The 20,582-nt window shown below is 40.9% G+C and overlaps 1 protein-coding gene across 9 annotated transcripts in view; it reads left to right on the top strand.

Moving 5' to 3' along the window:
- Window positions 1-20,582, top strand: part of FGFR2 (fibroblast growth factor receptor 2) — a 490,361-nt gene that overhangs the window by 442,603 nt on the left and 27,176 nt on the right. For all 9 annotated transcript variants that reach the window (XM_044056062.1, XM_044056068.1, XM_044056067.1 and 6 more), the window contains one exon: window positions 2,537-2,674. In XM_044056062.1, the coding sequence (XP_043911997.1) occupies window positions 2,537-2,674 (138 nt within the window). The remainder of the gene's footprint in view (window positions 1-2,536; window positions 2,675-20,582) is intronic.

A 20,582-nucleotide genomic window follows, 5' to 3' on the forward strand; every position in this document is an offset into this window, starting at 1 on the left:
AATAACTGTGGCTGTCATCACTACGTTTTACATTAGCATGTCACTTGGGTTCATGAAGAAACAGTTTCTTACTTGATTATATTATTTTGCAGTGTATGGTATATAGACATTTTTTGTAATAGAGATTTAATTTGTTTCCAGATTCTTTAAATATATGCATGTGATGCTCAGGTGCATACATCATAGCATTTCTTACAGTGACATAAAAGACTTGTTGACTGCTGATGAGAATGGGGCATTCTGCTTCTCACTTAGGTTTATGAAATGATACCTGTTGTAGTCCATGATCAATTCTCAAGATGGTTGTGATGCCCTGACCCTGTAGGGGAAATGGCTTTCCAGTGCACTGCCTGGGGAGTATTAACTAGACAGGGGGAGCAGATTGACTGGACAAGATTAGCTTCCTGTTCCAATGATTGGAATGTCTGATGAAATGGTCTATACCTTGTAATGGTAGCTTGAGATTCTGTATTTCTTCAGCTTAGTTGCGTATTAGTGAATTGAGACATCTCAGTGCATTCAGATGACATAATGTAAGCATGCATCAGTGTCTTGGTAGGTGCTTATTCATAGAAGCAGTTACGAAACTTATCAAAAAATCCTCCATAGCATGCAGTTTGTAGAGATGCCATGTAACCTCCTTTTCTTCCTATTTTTACCCAGTTGGTAACCCAAGCCCAGTAACTGTGTCACTCTCCCTGAAGACCCACGATCTTTGCTATGATAGTTCATGCCAAGAGTAACTAATATTCTAAGGGAGCGTTAGATACTCAGAGGAGGAGAATAATGACAAGCCTGTAGGTCAGCAAGTTCAGTTAAAAAGCAGGCAAAATAAAATATGCCACATGCAGAGAGCATTGTCTGGAAGGTAGGACAGAGGATTAATGCTCTCAACTGTTAAGGAACTGTTTCCTGTGCCCAGGGTATATGGTTTGATTCCTGTCATGTTTATTTGCCTACTGTATGATTCTAAGCAAGGTGTTTAACTAGACAGTGTTGCTGGTTCACTCCCGAAAAGGAACCGTTTACCCAGCATGCTTACCTGGTCAACAAATAAGTAAAAAAAATACATAAATTAAAAATGTGCTGCTCTACTGGACAAAAAGTCATGCCATACCGAGGCACTCTTAAGATTTTACAGTGCCTTCCCTTGAAAATGTCAGCCTCTGAATCTTAAAGTATACAACACTTACAAGTAAGTTTCAGGATCAGCCCCAGTGCTGTGCAGAAGTACCAAACACTTTATTTAAGAAAGGAAGAAAAAACATCTGTTGTAAAGCGCACACACATCATTTGAAATCCATGATGACTGAGTGGCTGACTTGAACAGGGAGAATGACATGAGGTTTATGTTCGAATTCCTGTGATACTGTCTTGATGCTGTATGTTTGTAGACTTGGAGATTATGTAAAGTGATATTACTTAGCTAACGCACACACTCACACACTCACACACACTCACACACTCGCACACTCGCACACTCGCACACTCACTACAGCACTACAGAATAAAAGCTGTTGAATATCTTTCTGATAGCTGATTTCTGTGTCTTAAAAACACAGTTAATTATCACCATTATACTCTTGAAGTAGTTCTAGCTATATTTACCCTTGTTTCACAAAAGCAGTTAAGAGATGTACTGTTGTTATTGCATGCACATCACATGGTCTAATTACAGTTAATTTAATTTTTTTTTTAAATAGCTGGTATCCCAGACTCAAATATCTGTCTTCAGTGTGTTAAAGGACTGTTTGGTACCTCTGGAAGAAATTAAACAGGAAATCTTGCAAACATAAATATAGGTGTTAAGGGTTACAGATGTTGAGGGGACTTGTATCCTTTATATTAGAGAGTGACATTCCAGCTTTTCCATGTGGATACATGATTGTAATTTCCTTGTCAGAGAACAGCTGAATGCAATAATTCTAATTTCCTAGTCTGAAAGCAGTTGAATGCAGTCATTTTTTGTTTTACCTTTGATTATTTGTATAACTAGGTATAAGGAACATGCATTATCAGGGGAACGTTTTCCAATGTTAAGAATTTTGAAAAGGCAGTAAACTCCTCAAAGAAGAGGCAGTAATAAGGGTGATGTGGAGAGGTTTTTGGATACTTTCTGTTATGGGTGCAAACTGTTGTGGATGTATCCGTGAGAAAAGAACTTTCCTGCTGATGCACTGATGATGGGTGTATGCGTGCTTTTTGCCATATTAGTTATGCTGTTATACAAAAAGTTTAGAAGCAAAAGGAAGATATGTTTAAAACAGTTTATTACCTGAAAAAAATGTGATTGCTGTCTATGCTTTAGTGTGCTACAGTGTTGTCTACTTTGAATGTTTACTTAACTGTGCTGAGCATTTTTAATAGCTGGGCTGTACAGCCAGATAAATATAATTGCCATTAACTTTATTTGTCAAAGTAGCTTCTTTTGATTACATTGTAAGTGTTTATTTTTGATTTTTGTTTTAGAAGTAGCTGCTTATGGACATCTGTTGTAAAATAATTACTCATTCTTCCTTTTTGGTTTTATATGCAGGTGGTCATTTGGTGTGTTGATGTGGGAAATCTTCACTCTGGGTGGGTCACCATATCCAGGAATTCCAGTAGAAGAACTTTTCAAGCTGCTAAAAGAAGGCCATAGAATGGACAAACCAGTCAACTGTACGAATGAACTGTAAGTCTTGGGCATGTTTAAGTTGCATTGTAACTTTAGCTTAAAACTCTCTGAAATGTGTACTTCCAAATGCATTTTATATACAGTACTTATATTTTGTGAGTATTTTTGGTGGCTTAGTGCTAACTGAATTTTCTTTGGCTGGGAGAATGTAATCATATAGAGGCAAATTAATCAACTCAGAATTTGGAACCGTTGCCACATCTAGTCCCCTCTGCCATATTACGACACTCCATTAACTTTCCTTATCTAGTTTGCAGTGCTCAAATCACCACCACTTCTGTTTGTACTTTGACTCTGTTCTCCCATTTGCTATGCTATTTATATTTCTGTTCATACATATTGTTTGCCAGAATTTCTATGTATGTATATATCAAAAGATTTAACATATATGTATGTATGTATATATAAAATCTGTCATATTTTCTGTGCATGAAAACCACCATTTTATTTTTACTGTATTTTGTTTCCTTACATTCCGATGTAACCCAGGCTGAGCCTGCCATTGGTCAGTCTTTGTTCAGTGTTCTACCTCTGTAAATAAATTTAATTAAAATTATTTTATGATGGCAAGACAATGGGCGTGATGATGACAGTCCCCATCCAATGTAATTGACAAAGACTAATCGGGAGATTCATAAAGGTTACCACAACCTTTTTAAATTAATAGACAGCCCTACCATTGCACTTTTGGACAAAGGTTTGCAACACCACAGTGGGGTGTCTCAGTGTTCATGCTACATGCCAATGAGCAGAATGAGCAGGCCAGGGGAGAGGTATGTGCTAACTACTTCCACATTGTGGTTTAGCTGTGTTCATACATCACAGCAAAGGTAGGTGCTGAGGAATTTAGTGGTTAGGTAGGGTTATGAAATTATTTATTTTAAGAATATTTAAAGGAAGCAAATAAATAATACACGGGAAAAGGGACTTGATCCTTGCACCCGTTGCACAAGAAATCCCCTGCAGTAGCCCGTTGCACTAACTGACAAGTGTTTTTATAATGTATATGGAAGATCTTGAGCATTATGCTATGCCTGTAACTTGCAATGTATGAGGGAGAGGGACAAAAAAAAATTTAGAAATACTTCTTAACCTCGTAAACAGCTTTTTCTTCTAGCATGCACTTACTGAAGGATATGAGCTGTGAAACTCAAATGTCTGGCATTAAGGCCTGTCTTTAATCAACTGTGAATTATCTGGGCAGGGGAAAATGAGACATCATAGATGTTCTGACAACAAAGTCAGGTATGGTGTATGATGTGTGTGTGCTCACACATGTGTGGGTGTTTTACTGTAGGAGGCTGACTGAGGGGGGAGGGTAGCCTTTGCTTTCTATCAGACTGGCTGCCACAGTTAACACTGGAAATGCTGATCTGCACTTTACAGTAGTTAATTTGATTCATAAACATGCAGATTAGCCTGTCATGAGGTCTTTCCTCATTGCAGCTAATATGTTTGTGAATCACAAAATAATGCATCTCAGAAACTGGGCCTTTTTACTGGGGCTGTTCAATGAGTCTCTGGAATGTCTGCAGTGCATTTGCTGGAAATGTATGCTTGCTTTCTCCTTAGATGGACTGTACAGCTAAAGAGTAAATGTTTTCCATATTTGTTTGCAACTGAGTCAGTGCTTTAGACTGTTTGCTTTACGATCCAATGGTGTACACCCATATGTCAAGGCCTCTTAAAATGTCTGGATAATGTTTTATTCTGCTTAAACTGTTGGTACAAAACAAAACGAGACAAGACATAGTATTAACTCTTTCTGTTGTAAGCCCATTGCATTTAATCCTATTTAAAGTTATATCTCTTATTTTTCAGTACTTGCACTGCAACCAGCCTTGGAAATCAGTATATAAGGTTTATTATGGAGATTGTTTCCTTAACCTGGTTCTCTGTTTAGGTTACACATTTCAATCCTTATCCCTTCAATACATATGTTAAATATGCAAATAGAAATAGTAATTTTCCATTTTGCTTGATATTATTTATAACTAGAAATCCACATGTTATGATCGTTTATCCTGGGTGCCATTTGAAATGTTGGCACCAGGTAGAGTGAGTCCAAAAATAAGGAGACTGAATGGCTGCAATTAATGGACTTACATGCACTGAGTCTGAGATGATCACTACTTGGAATATTCCCTTTTCTTCAAGGTCTGGTGATCTCTGAGTTAGTATATATGTTTGTGGGTGGGGTGCAACAAGTCTTGCCCCCTTGCAAAAAAATAAGTTTAAAAGAAAATACTGATGTTCAAGATTTGCTGTTCTCCTGTATTTCTGGTCTTTATTTTTTTAAGTGGGTCATCAGTTCACATTACGAGTGCCAACATTTCAACAGGGAGCCCTTGCCTGCACTGTTGATTATCTTACCGTCTGCCAAATTGTATGATAGTGCACACTGCAGATGGTGATGCACACTGCAGATGGCGACGCACACTGCAGATGGTGATGCACACTGCAGATGGTGATTCACACTGCAGAGTAATCTGTGCTAGTGCCCATAATGAATGCTGTACGTGCTTACAGTGCATAGTTCACTGGACACCCTGTAGAACTGAAATGTGAGAGAATCTGCAAGTGTGCACTGTTACAGGTTTGTACTGATTCAAGAAAAGCAGCAGAAACCGGTTTCAATTCTCTGCCAAGACGCATCTGCCAAAATGACTGTAATCCCATAATTGATGCAGTCTTTTCATTAACTGTGTAATTCATAGACAGGAGTTTACTGATTTAGACTTACTAGGGATTTTGTATTGAAAGAATATGCAGGGGAGGGTGTTGATCCTTCTGTATTTCATATTATTAATATTTTGTCTAAGATAAACTAGTGAATGCTAATCAGCGAATTGCATGTCTGATTGGCAGTTACAATTTCTAAGAAAGTTATGTTGGCAAGAAGTTATCAAAGAATACAATGACATCCTTTAGAAACATGAAAAAGATTGCTGCTCTTATCCACTTGTACCATCCAAGCCTGCTGCGTTACATATCCCATGAAGGCATTTCTGTTGTATTGCTATGTTTATTTTCCTCTTGCTGTTTTTTTTTTTCTTTTTCAGGTTAGACTTTTGATTATTATTTTTAGGGTCTCTATTACAACATCGAACTAAAACAAGTTTGAATGTTGTAATATCGAACACTAAAGTCCGAAAGTTGAAAATAGTGAAGCCATGGCACATCAACTTTTTTCCCAGGGAAAAAAAATCAGTGAGCTGTTTTCGGGGCTTTGCTATTTTCTCCACTGTGGTGCGATCTCGGAGTTGGTATATTTAAGTAGGGGGGTGTGGGGGGAGAAGCCCCCCAGTTTAGTTTAAGTTTAAGGTTATTTTTTTTTGTTACAGAACAGCGATTTTGTTCCCTGGGAAAAAAATAGCTTTTCACTGTTTTCGGTTTTGTTGGGTTTCGGACTTTAGGGTTCATTATTACATTGATCGAACTTTTGTTAGTTTGATGTTGTGATATAGACCCTTATTTTTATGGTTTATTAAGGTAAAATCATTTCAAGTGGCATTTTGGATAAGTCAGGAGGTCCCAAAATCACCCATACCACATGTTAGTTTCCCAAGATCAGCACTGCAGTAGGATAAGAGTGATGAGCAAATGAGCACTTTGGTTCTGCTCCAAGGACAAATTTTCAAGTATTGGAGGACTCATAAGAAATTTGGTCTACCTCAAGATGGTATTTCAGCCAGCTGATGTGATTCACCCCTGCCTCTTTAACAAAGGATAACACAAAACTAGATTATCCTTCTGAAGGAAGATGTCATGAATACTTTGCTAGCCAGAATATGTGGTAAAAGCCAGGTCAGCATCCTCTAATAATTAAAAAAAAAAAAAAAAAAAAACAATGTAAGAAACTTCTCTGTGGGGAAGATTTTCAGTCCATATATTTCTAGTTAATCACTCTATATTAATCAGATCAGACAATAGTAGTAGAAGTAGCGAACATAAACTCGTCTTAAGTCAAAACAAAGCAAAACAAAAAGTAATAATAGAAAATATATAATTGTACAGCATTACTAAGTATTCGAAAGTAATCCAAGCAAGGCAGGCAATCTGTTTCCAGTCGAAACTCCTTTATTAAGTCTGTGTACTTAATAAAGGATTTTCAACTGGAAACAAACTGCCTGCCTTGTTTGGATTACCTTCGAATACTTAGTAATGCTGTACAATTATATATTTTCTGTTATTACTTTTTGTTTTGTTTTGTTTTGACTTGACGAGTTTACTTTCGCTACTTCTACTACTGTTGTCGGATCTGATTAATATACAGTGATTAACTAGAAATATATGAACTGAAAATCTTCCACACAGAGAAGTTTATTACATTGTTTTGTTTTTGGACCCACAACACTTTAGTGGGTTGTTTTGAGACTTCGGGGATACCACGGAGATTACTTGTTTTTTCATCCTCTAATAATTCATACATAATTCATGGGTTATAGCGGATTACCTTGTCATTTAAAAAGCAATGCCCAAGAAGGGAACTTGGAAGTGCAGCTCCTGTCGAATTGCCCCTAATGGAAACCAACTCTTGGGTAAAAGGCACAATTAGAAAGATTTCTGCTGTAACTAGTTTTTACCTTAAGATGGTCATAGGATAACTGTGCATAATCTATTTTTTATGTACAGCCTCACCCTTTTATTTAGAGTAATGCCCACAAAGTAGAAAATAGCTGAAACAGTTCCACTGCCTAAGATCCCTACTCCTTCCTTCTACCCTTTTGCCACTGATCTTCTACTGTCTGGAGTACCAGGAAAATGTTTTATAAGGAAATATTTACCATGATTAATGACAACCGCATACTGAACAAGGTTCATTCTGGATTTCAGAACACACAAATCACAGCAGTGAGAACTAATCACATTTTTCTTAACTTGTTTAAAACTCACCACACTGAGGTACCTTACATAAAGAGTACTTATCAGATAGATTACCTGCAACCTGTCACTACCATGCTAATGCTCTTTTGTTTAGATGTTCGCAGTTGTCTTGTTCACTTCTTGCATGCTACGCTAACAATCTTCTGGTTCTTAGAGGAAGTAGAATCATTAAAAATCCAAGTTTACTGCAAAAAGCTGTTTGCCTTCTTTACAGACCCTGATGTGTGAATTAAACAGATTGTTGGGACTAATTACTCCTTAGATCTCTCTATAGTTTCTTAGAGTGAGATCTATAGATCCATGAAATGCTGGAATAGTGGAGGATAGAGAATCTGCAGAGGCAGTCCAAAGGACATGGGATAAGTGATAAAAAACAGTAAAGGAGGATGTTGGGGATGGTGCAGAGGTATACTGTTAAATACATTTAAAAGGTTAACTGTATAAGCTTTTTGTCTCCTTCTACCATCGGGTGAATGTGAAGTAACCTAATTATCATTTGTAAAACCTTTTCTGTGTCATTCAGCGCCCCTCTAAGGTATTCCACTGTCTTGCTGTTATGAGTGATCCCTAAGGAAATGTCAAAGTCTCAGTTTCCTGTTACAAACACTTAGGCCTTGATTGTTCTCTTATATCCCACTTACATGCCAATCTTATAGTTTAAAATGCTTTATTACAACAGAAACATTCCTAGGTAATCATCTACTTCCAAGCCCCCCCCAACACATTCCTCCTTTGCCAAAAAAAAAAAAAAATTACTTCCTAAACATGAGTGCTCTCTTTCCATCATCACATTATGTAATTTCCACAACAATCGCTACCACTGTACCCTTTTCTTTAATTCTAACAGGTTAATCATCTCTAAAGGATTCACTCTTATTTTTAGCACCACAGTCTACATCTACAAAATGTTAAACTTTGGATCTGTAGTCGCCAAAATTTATTTTCAGCAAACACATATTCATCAACACTTATTCAGTGAAAATCACTTCCATGATTCACTAAATAATCCAAGAGCAAAGAAATACTTGCCCCGCAGTAGAACGGACCCACATCTAGCTAAACTGAACCCACCCAAGTGGGGGGCTTTGCCCTCCACATCTATACCAAATCTTAGATCGCACTACAGAGGAGAAAAGGGCAAAGCTGTGTAGTTGACCAACTGTGTCTTTGCCCTTGGAATATTCAGCGAATCGTGGAAGTGATTTTCACTGCATAGGGGTCGATGAATACATGTTCTCTGAAAATAAATTTCTGCAACCTATTATAGACCCTACATTTTTGTTTTCTACGTGTTTTTGTATCCCAAGAGGCTATCAAACAACAGTTGTACACCCCTTAAAGTTTTCTCAGTATCAGAAAGTGTTTTCTCTAAAACTGACCCAACTTATTCAAACTCCATCCTTGCTGAGATCACCATTCACCCTTTTAGCTTTTAAATTGTCCCTTCTCAACAACTTTATTCACAAGTGTTAAGGCATACACACTAACCCTAAACCTTATTGTTCATTCACCTTTTCTTTTACCTGTAATTGTACCTATATAGCTTACTGTCTTCTAATGCATTCTCCTCACCCTTTCCCCATCTTAGTCCTTACCTTTTCACTGAACCATCCTTTAAACTACACATTCAAGAAAGCTGAAATGTGCTGATTTATACTTATGTTTGTTTAAGGACATAAGTCATTGGTTGTATAGTCTTGTGTACCTACATGGAAAGCCTTCAATATCTACTGTATTCTGTTGTCTAAAACTGTACGAAGAATCCCAGCAATATCGTCCATGCTCTGCAAGCCTCACCACTGTGTATGCCTGACTAGTTTACTCTTTTTTTTTTTCCACTCCTCAGTGCTAATTTTACCCCCCCTCCCACACCCCCTAAAGGGCCCATCTCTATACTGGAAGAAAGCAAAGTTCCTGGAATCACAGCTGCGCAGGTAAAAAACACACTCTCCAAAGCCAAGAACACAGGATCCATGGGACCTGACAACATCCCAGGCTGCGTTCTTCATGAACTACAGAATGAACTGGCACCCCACCTAAGCACCATGTTCAATCATAGCCTCACCTCAGGCTTTGTGCCCACTGAGTGGCGCACAGCAACAGTTATCCCACTCCACAAAGGGGGAGCCACCACGGACCCTGGGAACTACCGCCCCATTAGCCAAATGAGCCTGGTTTGCAAGGCCATGGACCATATCATCATAGAACTTGTAAACAAAGACATTGGTAATCTCCAAGCTCTGGACCCCACCCAGTTAAGGTTTGTAAAAGACAGATCATGCTCCTTAACTTGATTGACTTCTTTGAAGTACCACAGGGTTCAGTCCTGGGTCCTCTCCTGCTTGGTATCTACTTTTCTGAAATACAGGCTAACACAGAAGGTCTTTGGCTAACAAAGTTCACAGATGACTGCAAACTAGGAGCCATAATCAAAACTCCTAACAATGTGGACATCCTACAAAAGGGCTTCACTGAGATAGATGGCTGGTGTCAAAGCCATGGCCTCAAGATCAATGCCAAAAGTGCATTGTCATCCCCTTTGGTAAAAACTCTGTACCCATGAGCTACCACACAGGTGGTAGTCTACTTAACACCGAAAGTGTGATGAGACCTTGGGACACAGGTGGACAGTAGTCTCCTGTTTGATAATCACATCACCACAGTAGTCAGAAAATCCTTCTACGTGGCACACCTCTTCACAAAACGTTTTTCATCCAGGAAAAAAGAGGTCATTGTTCCCCTCTACTCGTCAATCATTGGACCCATTATAGAGTACAACGTCCCTTTTGTTATGTACCTCACAAGACGTCTACAATAACTGGAAAGGCCAGAGAAATACCTCACAAAGAGGATTGCTGGCCTCAAACAGATGTCCTATGTAGACCATCTCAAAATAGTCAAGCTTTATTCCATCGCATATCACCTACTCAGAGACGATCTCTGCCTAACAGACAAAGCTATGTCAAACCCAGAACTGTTGGACATGCTCCACTTAAAGAAATCCCAATCCCTCCGAGCTACACGCTCTAGGGACCTAAACCTCGTCACCACAATAAACAGAATGTGCTGGAGGGATAGATTCCTATCCCAGAGACTTCCCATACTCTGGAACAAACTACCTGTCTATATCAAACAAACCTCCTTATTAGCACTCTTCAAGAAAAATCTTGATGATTGGATGGGAAATAGGAAATTCACCCCAGGGATCACCTCTATGGCTCTACTCAACAGGGGCACAGGAAAATAATTTTCTTGCGTACCTTTTTAGCTAGGCTTGTATAGGCCCTAGGACCGATAGCCTAGTACCTACCTGTGAACCTACCTGTGAACCTAACCAGTTTACTCCTAAGCTTAGCTACTTATTGCCTGTTCAGATGAGGGAATATGAGTAAATTTTGAGGTAAATGTCTGCTAAAGGCAAAGTTCCATTATAGTCTGACTGTGGGTTAGAAGATTTTGAATCCCAGAGTCCAAAGGGGCAGTACAGTTAACAGAGAAACAACGATCAGTCCCATTGTTATTAATGAGAAATAGTATCTAGAACAAATCTAAGATTTCAACTGCAGTTTTCCTTTGCAATGCACATACAGTCCTGAGAAAATATATGTTCCTGGCCCACTGTGGAAAAAATACTCATAAGGGAATCACAGAATTTAGAGGCAAGAAAGTAGAGCCAAGAACCAAAAGCAGTAATGAAAAGTAGTCGTACCACGATTCAAACAGGGAGATTATGGCCAAAAAACTGAGGTATATTCAGAAAGAGAGTGGTTGAGAGTGGTCTTGAGACCTGAAAGGCATATTATGTTTTTTTTTTATTCATTTGCGTTAAGAGTCCAGTCTACTCTGTCAACAAAAATGGTAAGCTCCAGTTAACGATACAGCTGCTAAAAAATCACAAGGTCCCAAGTCCAGGTCTTTTAAGTTTATACTATACATGGAATGAATAGAGGGAACCAGACTGAAAAGTCCAGTGAGCTCTCACAGGAATTCAGAACCGTCGAGCAGATGTACCAGTAGCTGTGAAGCATAAGGTACTGATAGCAAAATTACAAGGAAGACCACTGCAGTGGGGTGGAATAGCCAAAACATTCCAACCACTGTATACAAACTTGAGTCTTCCAGCCTTGGTTGAATTCATTACCTTTTACGGTAGGCTGATTCTTCCATCTGCAGTTCTCTCAAATGTTCTTCCTCATACCCCTGTCTGAGCTGTTTTACTCTCTCTTCAGTTTTAATTTTTTTGTTTGCAGTTATTTTTAGTATAAGATATTACAACCCCCTTTATGTTGTTATTGCCTTTAAGAGATTTAAATATCTGCATGCCCTCGCCTCATGTCCTTCCATTCCTTAAGGGAATGTATGCTAAATTCCATTAACATTTTTCACCTTTGGATGCAGAGTATTTCCTCTCAATGAGCTCTGACTTAATACTCTTGTGTGAGTATTGTTTATTTATGTGTTTTATTAATTAACTTGTCCAGCTGGTTTGGTTCTCATTTTGAGTGGACACCTGAGAGTACAGTTTAAGTGACTTGCTCAGAGTCATGCAGTAAGCAAATGGAGACTGAGGGAATGAACCCAGCACTATAGGATGAAGCCCATTGCCAACTTATAGCCTTGATCTGCCGCACTGACTTACCTATGTGCTAAACTACCAAAAGAACAACCGCTAGATCAGTTAGAACTTTGAACTAGTGAGTCACTAACTACTTGTTAGTAAAGTCACTTTCCTAAAGTTGAGTAATCTACACATTTAGAACTTGACAAACCCAAGAATGGCGAGTGACAAAGAACTGTCATTAATCATTGGTATCATCGGTAGCTGTGTTTTCCTGGCCTGCTTCTCTTCGTATTCATTTAGGTGATGACACTGCTCATCAAAGGTTACTAATGTAACTTTTTATGGAAATAATGCAGTGGTCAGTGAGAGCATCTGCATTTGAATAGTCTGCAGATTTAAAGTTTGCTTAAGTCAGAGAGAAAACTTTACTTGAGAATGGTTTACTTTGTAAACTTTATTGTAGATTCTTGGCTGAGTATAGGTAGATATTTTAAGGGCTGTTTTTAGAAGTCATTTCAGAGTTTTAGATGCATTTCATCCGGGTCTCTATTATATGAATGAAAGAAAGCTGTGCCCCCCACACCCCTGCTAATTATATATACCAACTCCCAGATCGCACTACAGTGAGGAAAGGGCAAATTTCCCGATCTTCACTGTACCGCGAACTCACAAAAAACACATCGATGAACTGTATTTTCGCATGTACAGCCATTCGATATTTTGGACTTTGGTTCGTCTAAAGGAACCCTTTCATCCAATGTTCTATGCTGCTGGATTTATGGGATTTCTTTTGAATGTAACAGACCAGTAAGTTAGTCTCTGTGGGAATATCCTAACAACTCAGTACATTCCTCATTGACTAATTTTTCTTCTAGGTGCACAAGATTTACAGCATCCTCTGTGGAGTAATTTGGCCTGTCTTATTTAGGTATGTCTAGTACTGTTTTTATGAGTACTCATTAGGGCTGCCACAGTATTGTAGCAGGTATCATTGCTACATTACATCTGTGGTTCTGTGGATGTTCATCGTGTTACCCTGCTGCAGTCATCACACTTGGGTTATCCTGTCATCAGGCGGTCCCGCAGTCGGCCTGAATTCCAAAGTCTTGGTCCGGCGTCGGTTGCTGTCGCTTCTTCCCTGACGTTAGTGCGCCAGGGGTATATAAGAGGCATCCGACGCCATTTTCTTCAATCTTTCTTGCCGCGCGGTGCCCGAAGCAGAAGAAGTTCACAAGTGCCGGTCGGCCGACACCTGAGATTTTCGAATCGAATTTCAGTCCGAAGTCTTCAAAGCTAAGTACCCCATTGGGGAACCTTTTCTTGCCTCAGTCCGATGTCAGAAAAAGTTAACAATTGCATTTCTTCTGGGATGCAAATACCTCCATAAGGACTTTCATTCTTATTGTATACCTTGCCTAGGCCCAGACCACGATGTCACTGGTTGTCGGTTTTGTGCTAGGTTCAATAAGCGAACTATAAAGCGACGCTTTGATTTCACACGACACTACTTCGGTAGGAAATTTAATTACAGTATGCCATCGGAGCAACTGACTACCGGCGTGCATAAAAAACGCAAAGATAAACACAGGCAGCCTAGATCCAAGCCAGACTCCGAGGCCTCGGCTGGGCTGGTTGCCAGTTCTCCGGTTTTCAGTGAGGTGCCTATGCAGTCCCTGACGACCGCAGAATTGGAACCCCAGACCGCTTCGGATTCTCAAACAGAGAGTTCTAGGCCAACGCAGCCATTTTCTTTAGGCCCTACCGACAACATTGCAGAAGGAGAAGCCGGTGCCGCGGAAACACCTTTGGTTTCAGAAGGTGTCTTCAGACCGACTACTCTCACCATTAAATCTTATGTTAAGCTTAAGACTCCTGTAAAACCAAATAAGACTGCACATCAGTCTCCAGTTCAAGGCCCCATGCCTAAAAAACAGATGCTTAAAATGGCTGAAGATTTGATTTCTTAAATCAGGGGTTCCCAACCCCCCCCCCAGACAAAAGGCCTAGACAAGAGGAGGATTATGCCTTCTCTGATCAAGTGTCTATCTTTTCAGGCTCCTCTGAGGAACAGGATTACTCCTTTCCCCCTTATAAAGATTCCGATGCTGAAGATTCCATTCCCTCAGCTTCTCCCCATGAAGATTATTCCTTTGGGGAAACCTTACATACCATGAGGGAACATTTCCACTGGGAAGGTCAGGACTACTCCGACTCAAAGAAAAGGCTCCGAGAGTTTCTTTTACTTCCCCAGCACAGACCACTTGCTATCCCTCCAGTTTTAGACATTGTGGATGATGTTTACTTAGAATCTAGTCTAAATCCAGATTCTCTGCCTCCTGCTCCAGCCAAACCAGATAGATATTATAGAGTGCCTGACTCTCACAAATTCCTTTACAAAAGCTCTGTTGCTGACCCAGAGACTATCTCCCAGGGTCCCAAAGGTGCTAAGGCTTCTATGGCTAAAAATCCTGTACCCTTTGAAATGGACTCCAGAGCACTAGATAGGTGGGGGAAGAAGGTTTACACCTCAGCAACTCTAGCTATGAGAGCACTAAATTGTCAATTTCACATGCTGAAATTCCAGCAATTCCTAATATCTCAAATAAAACAAAAGATGAGCACACACCCTCAACAGTCTGAATTAAATGCAGGATCTGTTGCATGCAGCTGAACAGGTGGGCAAACCATACTTTACAATGTGGAATTGATTCCTTGGAAGCTTCCTGTAGAGCAGCTGTTACTGGGTCTGTTATACATAGGCATGCTTGGTTAAAGGAACAAACTCTGCCTGATCATGTGAAAGCAAAGTTACCAGATGCACCCTTACAGCAGGATGTCCTATTTGGGGTTAAAGCAGAAGAGGTTTTAAAGAAAATGGAGAATAAGGCAAAATCTATGCAGACGGTCAAAGATTTCTTACAGGTACAGCCACCACGCTTCAGCAGAAATTGGCCAGCAAAAAATTGGTCCTTTCCAGCTTCTGACAGACCACAGAGGGGTAAATACAGACGCCCAAGGGGTAGAGGACAAGCACAAATCCCTTACAAACCTCGCCAATGGGGCACTGCAACACAGAAGGGAGGAGAAGACAGGTCCCAAACTACTAGAAGACAAACACAATGACTTAAACCTCAAGCTGCCAAGCAAAAATCTCTTGGCAGCTCCCTTGGGAGGAAAATTAGCATTTTTATAGACAACTGGCGCATCGTCACAAAGGACAAATGGTTCCTAGACATCTCACAAGGATACAGATTCCATTTCCACACCTTGCCAAGGATAAAAGGAATGCCAAACTTGCCACAAAATCAATGGGCAGGGGCACAAAAACAAATTACAGCTCTCATGGACATGAGAGCCATTCAACAGGTACCTACACAGGAACAAGGCCAAGGATTTTATTCAAGGCTCTTTCTAGTCCCCAGAAAGGACAATGCTTGGAGACCCATTCTGGACCTTTCAATTCTAAACACCTTCTTGCAAGTACTCAAATTCAAGATGCTAACACTACAGCAGCTTCTTCCCATGTTGGGCAAGAAAGCTTGGCTAGTAATGTTGGACCTCAAGGAGGCATACCTGCATGTCCCTATCAGACAAAATTGCAGATGATACCTCCGTTTCATTGCAGGTTCAACCCATTACCAATTCTCTGTACTGCTCTTTGGCTTATCTACTGCACCCAGGGTCTTCACAAACTGCCTGGCACCAGTAATTGCATACTGCAGACAAAGAGGAATTCAAATATACCCATACCTGGACGACTGCCTCATCCAAGCAGAAAGCAAGGACATTCTCTTACAACATCTGACTTTTGTAAAACACCTTCTAAGTTGCCTAGGGTACACAGTAAACGAAAAGAAATCAGAACTAGTGCCCTTACAAAATATGACATTCCTGGGTGCCAGCTTGAATACAATGGCCCAGATGGCTCATCTCACTCCAGACAAACAACTACAACTAACTCAATACTTCAAAATAATGGCAACAAAGACCCAACTTCCTGCAAGAAAAATTCTGCAGGCCTTGGGCTTCATGGCATCTTGTATACTACTAATACCATTTGCAAAACTGCATATGAGGAAATTACAATGGTACCTGAAAAGCGTATGGACTCAGCACAGCCACAGCTTGGAAACAATGATACCTCTCATTCCCTGCCTTTCTATGGTGGTCACAGGCATGTCACCTCAACAAGGGTCAGCCTTTCACCTTACCCCCAGCCAGGCAAACTATGACAACAGATGCATCAGACTATGCCTGGGGGGCACACATGGCAGGACGGTGCGTTCAAGGCATATGGACTGCAGATCAAAGGAATCTGCACATCAATCAAAAAGAAATGCTAGCTGTACAGAATGCTCTGACAGCCTTCAGGGACCTCTTACATTCAGGACAGCTTATAATAAGGACAGACAACACCACAGTAATGTGGTACATAAACAAACAAGGGGGTACACACTCCTACCCTCTATGCAGGCAAGCAATGACCTTGTGGAACACAGCACTGGCTTACCAAGTTCAATTACAAGCTCAGTTCCTCCCAGGAAAAAAGAACACATTGGCAGACGACCTAAGCAGAAACATCATGGATCCCCACGAGTGGAAACTGGATCCACAAGTATTTGCAATGATAACTCAAAAATGGGGGCGCCCAGACATAGACCTGTTTGCCAACCCCCAAAACCATCAGCTTTCAAAATTTTGCACAATGACATTTCACCATCAAGCTTGGAAAGTGGACACACTCTCATTCATTTGGAAAATGCTGACAGTATATGCCTTTCCTCCATTGCCCCTTCTCACAAAGGTGCTGCTGAAAGTCAGGGTGGAGAGACCTCGAATGATACTCATTGCCCCGGACTGGCCACGCCAGCACTGGTACCCACTACTAAGGAACATGACCCAGGGCCCACCATGGATTCTACCACAAATTCCTCATCTACTCACACAGCAAGGCAGTCAGATTCTACACAGCCAGCTCAAAGCCTTATATTTGGCTGCATGGCACATCACCTAGGCAAACAGCCAGCCCCTCTTTTACAAGCTGTTATGGATGTCATTCTGGAGGCCAGGAGGCCCAGCACCAGGAAAGCCTACTGAGACAAATGGAAAAGATTTTGTGCCTGGAACCAAGCTAAAGGCCAAAATACCCTTCAGCCGGACATGCCTCAGATTCTACAATATTTAACTGAGATGTTACACAAAGGACTTTCTATTTCATCTATTAAAATCCACGCCTCAGCTATTTCAGCTCACTACAACATGGATCCTCCCTTATTTTCACATCCACTTCTAAGGCAGTATCTCAGAGGGCAAAAAACATTATGCCTCCCAGGAGAGCGCCAACAGCAACTTGGGACCTAAATTTTGTTCTGGAAAAACTTACGCTACCACCTTTTGAGCCAGCTTTCTCAGCTGACAAAGTTTATATCATGGAAGACTGCCTTTCTGCTAGCAATTACTTCAGCCAGAAGAGTCTCAGAGCTACAGGCACTAATGGCAGTAGAACCTTTCCTCATTTTTCATTAAGACAGAGTCTCTCTATGAACTAACCCCTCCTTTATGCCAAAGGTGGTATCCAGTGTGGCTCTAAATCAAACCATCCACTTACCCACCTTCTTTCCAAATCCACAGAACAAAGGAGAAAGACTCCTGCATTCCTTGGACATTCACAGGCAACTACGTTACTACCTGGATAAAACTAAGGCTTTCAGAAAATCTGACCAACTTTTTGTATCCTATGCTACAGCATCACAAGGAAAGGCTATCTCAAAACAGACCATTTCCAAATGGATAGGACATTGCATACGTTTTTGCTACATCCATCATGGAAAACCAGTTCCTGCTAGCGTAAGGCCCCACTCCACCAGGGCAGCAGCTACATCTACAGCCTTCCTCAGGGGGGTGCCAACCAAGGATATTCTGGAAGCTGCAACTTGGAGTTCAGTACACACCTTCACCAAACACTATCACTTACCTCTTTACTCTAAGACTAGAACTGGCTTTGCCACTGCAGTTTTGCAGGGCCTTCTAGCCTCCTTTAACCCTGTTTGACTTCACTTCCCATCTTTAGCTTTGGGATTCTACCCAAGTGTGATGACTGCAGCAGGGTAACACTATGAACATAGTACAGTTTTGTACCTACCATAAATATAGATGTTCGAGTGTACACCCTGCTGCAGTCCAGGTTACCCTCCCTCCATCCCCTCTGACCTAACTCAAAGCTTTCAATATCTTAAAATCTGATACAACCTTTGAAGTGTATTTGCTTATAGCTGGAGGGATGTTTTGTTTGTGCTAAGCTTTTATTATTGGTACTACCTACTGACCATTTTATGGGGGGCACCTGACATCTGGGGCAAGAAAAACTGAAGAAAATGGTGTGGGATGCCTCTTATATACCCCTGGCACACTGACGTCAGGGAAAAAGCGACAGCAACCGACGCCGGACCAAAACTTTGGAATTTAGGCCGACTGCGGGACCGCCTGACGACAGGATAACCCAAGTGTGATGACTGCAGCAGGGTATACACTCGAACATCTACATTTATGGTAGGTACAAAACTGTACTTTCATTCTTTGACTGGACCAATTTGTATGTGTAGTCTACATGTCCTGCATATACCTGTGTGAGTTTTCATTCTTTGACTGGACTACCTTTTATGTGTAGTCTGCATGTCCTGTGTATACCTGTGTGAGTTTTTATTCTTTGACTGGGCTACCTTTTATGTGTAGTCTGCATGTCCTGTGTATACCTGTGTGAGTTTTCATTCTTTGACTGGACTACCTTTTATGTGTAGTCTGCATGTCCTGTGTATACCTGTGTGAGTTTTTATTCTTTGACTGGGCTACCTTTTATGTGTAGTCTGCATGTCCTGTGTATACCTGTGTGAGTTTTCATTCTTTGACTGGACTACCTTTTATGTGTAGTCTGCATGTCCTGTGTATACCTGTGTGAGTTTTTATTCTTTGACTGGGCTACCTTTTATGTGTAGTCTCCATGTCCTGTGTATACCTGTGTGAGTTTTCATTCTTTGACTGGACTACCTTTTTATGTGTAGTCTGCATGTCCTGCGTATACCTGTGTGAGTTTTCATTCTTTGACTGCAGTACCTTTTATGTGTGGTCTGCATGTCCTGTGTATACCTGTGAGTTTTCATTCTTTGACTGCAGTACCTTTTATGTGTAGTCTGCATGTCCTGCATATACCTGTATGGGTTTTCACGGACTGTGTTGGTGTCCTGCCATCTTCTAACTAAAGATATGATATTATCTGATTTGACTGTCTTCTAAACTACCTTTTAGTGTGTGTGTGTGTGTGTGTGTGTGTGTGTGTGTGTGTGTGTGTGTGTGTGTGTGTGTGTGTGTGTGTCTGTGTGTGCCCTCATCAAGACTGATTGTCTGCTTTATACCCCTTACTTGCCAGATAGACTAGGCTTTGAGTCCCCTGGAAATCACTAATAGGGTAATGCAGGTATCAGACATTGAAAAACTAATAATGAGTCTTGCCTTGGCATTTTATTCTGTGGCCATGCCTGTGTTTTAAATGATGTTTTTAATCCTTGTATACTCTCTACTGCATAATGTACTGGTAAAAATTGTTGTCTCCAAACTTAGTCTTATATTTTCCATTGTTGGAAGTATGCTGCTCTGGTTGTACGTCCAGCTTCACCTGGCAGTGTATTCTCTTCTGAAGTGTTGTGAAAATTATTGAAATAATCTCAGATTTTCTTAGCAGGGGCTTTCATATGCTCACCTAATTTACTAGGCTTTTAGTTATTCTACAGATGTCCTTCAAGGATGCATCTGCAGTCCTAACATATGGGTTGTCCTGCCTCAGGCAGCCCTTCGGTCGGCCGGATTCCAAAGTCTGGGTCTGGCCTCGGCTGATGTCGCACTTCACCCGACGTCATAGCTGCTGTGAATTGGGTATAAAGGCATCAGCTGACGCCATTTTCCTCAGTCTTTCTTGCCACGCGGTGCCCGAAGCAGAAGCTGTTCGCAAGTGCCGGTCGGTCAGATCCAGAGATTTCTACTACCGAAGACTTCTAAAAAGCTAAGTACCCCGTTGGGGACTCTTTCTTGCCTCAGCCGATGTCAGAAAAAGTAAATAATTGTTTAACTTGTGGGAAACAAATACCTCATAAGGATTTCCACTCTTACTGCCTTCCTTGCTTAGGCCCTGACCACGACGCATCAGCTTGTTTAGCCTGTGCTTCCTTCAACCGACGGACACTTAGACGTCGGTCGGAGTTTGCGGAGGAGTTTTTTGGTCCCGCTTTTGCTTACAAAATACCGTCGGAGACCCCGACTTCACAATTAGCTAAAAAGCGTAAGGAAAAGGACCGACACTCGCGGTCTGCAGTTTCGGCCAAAACCACGGTTAAGCAAACCGCGAGTGTCTCGGTATCAGCCGAAACTGAGTCCTCGGTTCTTCCTTCGGCCGAAAACTTGCCTCCG

Source organism: Protopterus annectens, chromosome 14.part0 (genome assembly GCF_019279795.1).
Source record: "Protopterus annectens isolate FY-2018-M chromosome 14.part0, PAN1.0, whole genome shotgun sequence".
Classification (NCBI taxonomy): domain Eukaryota; kingdom Metazoa; phylum Chordata; order Ceratodontiformes; family Protopteridae; genus Protopterus; species Protopterus annectens.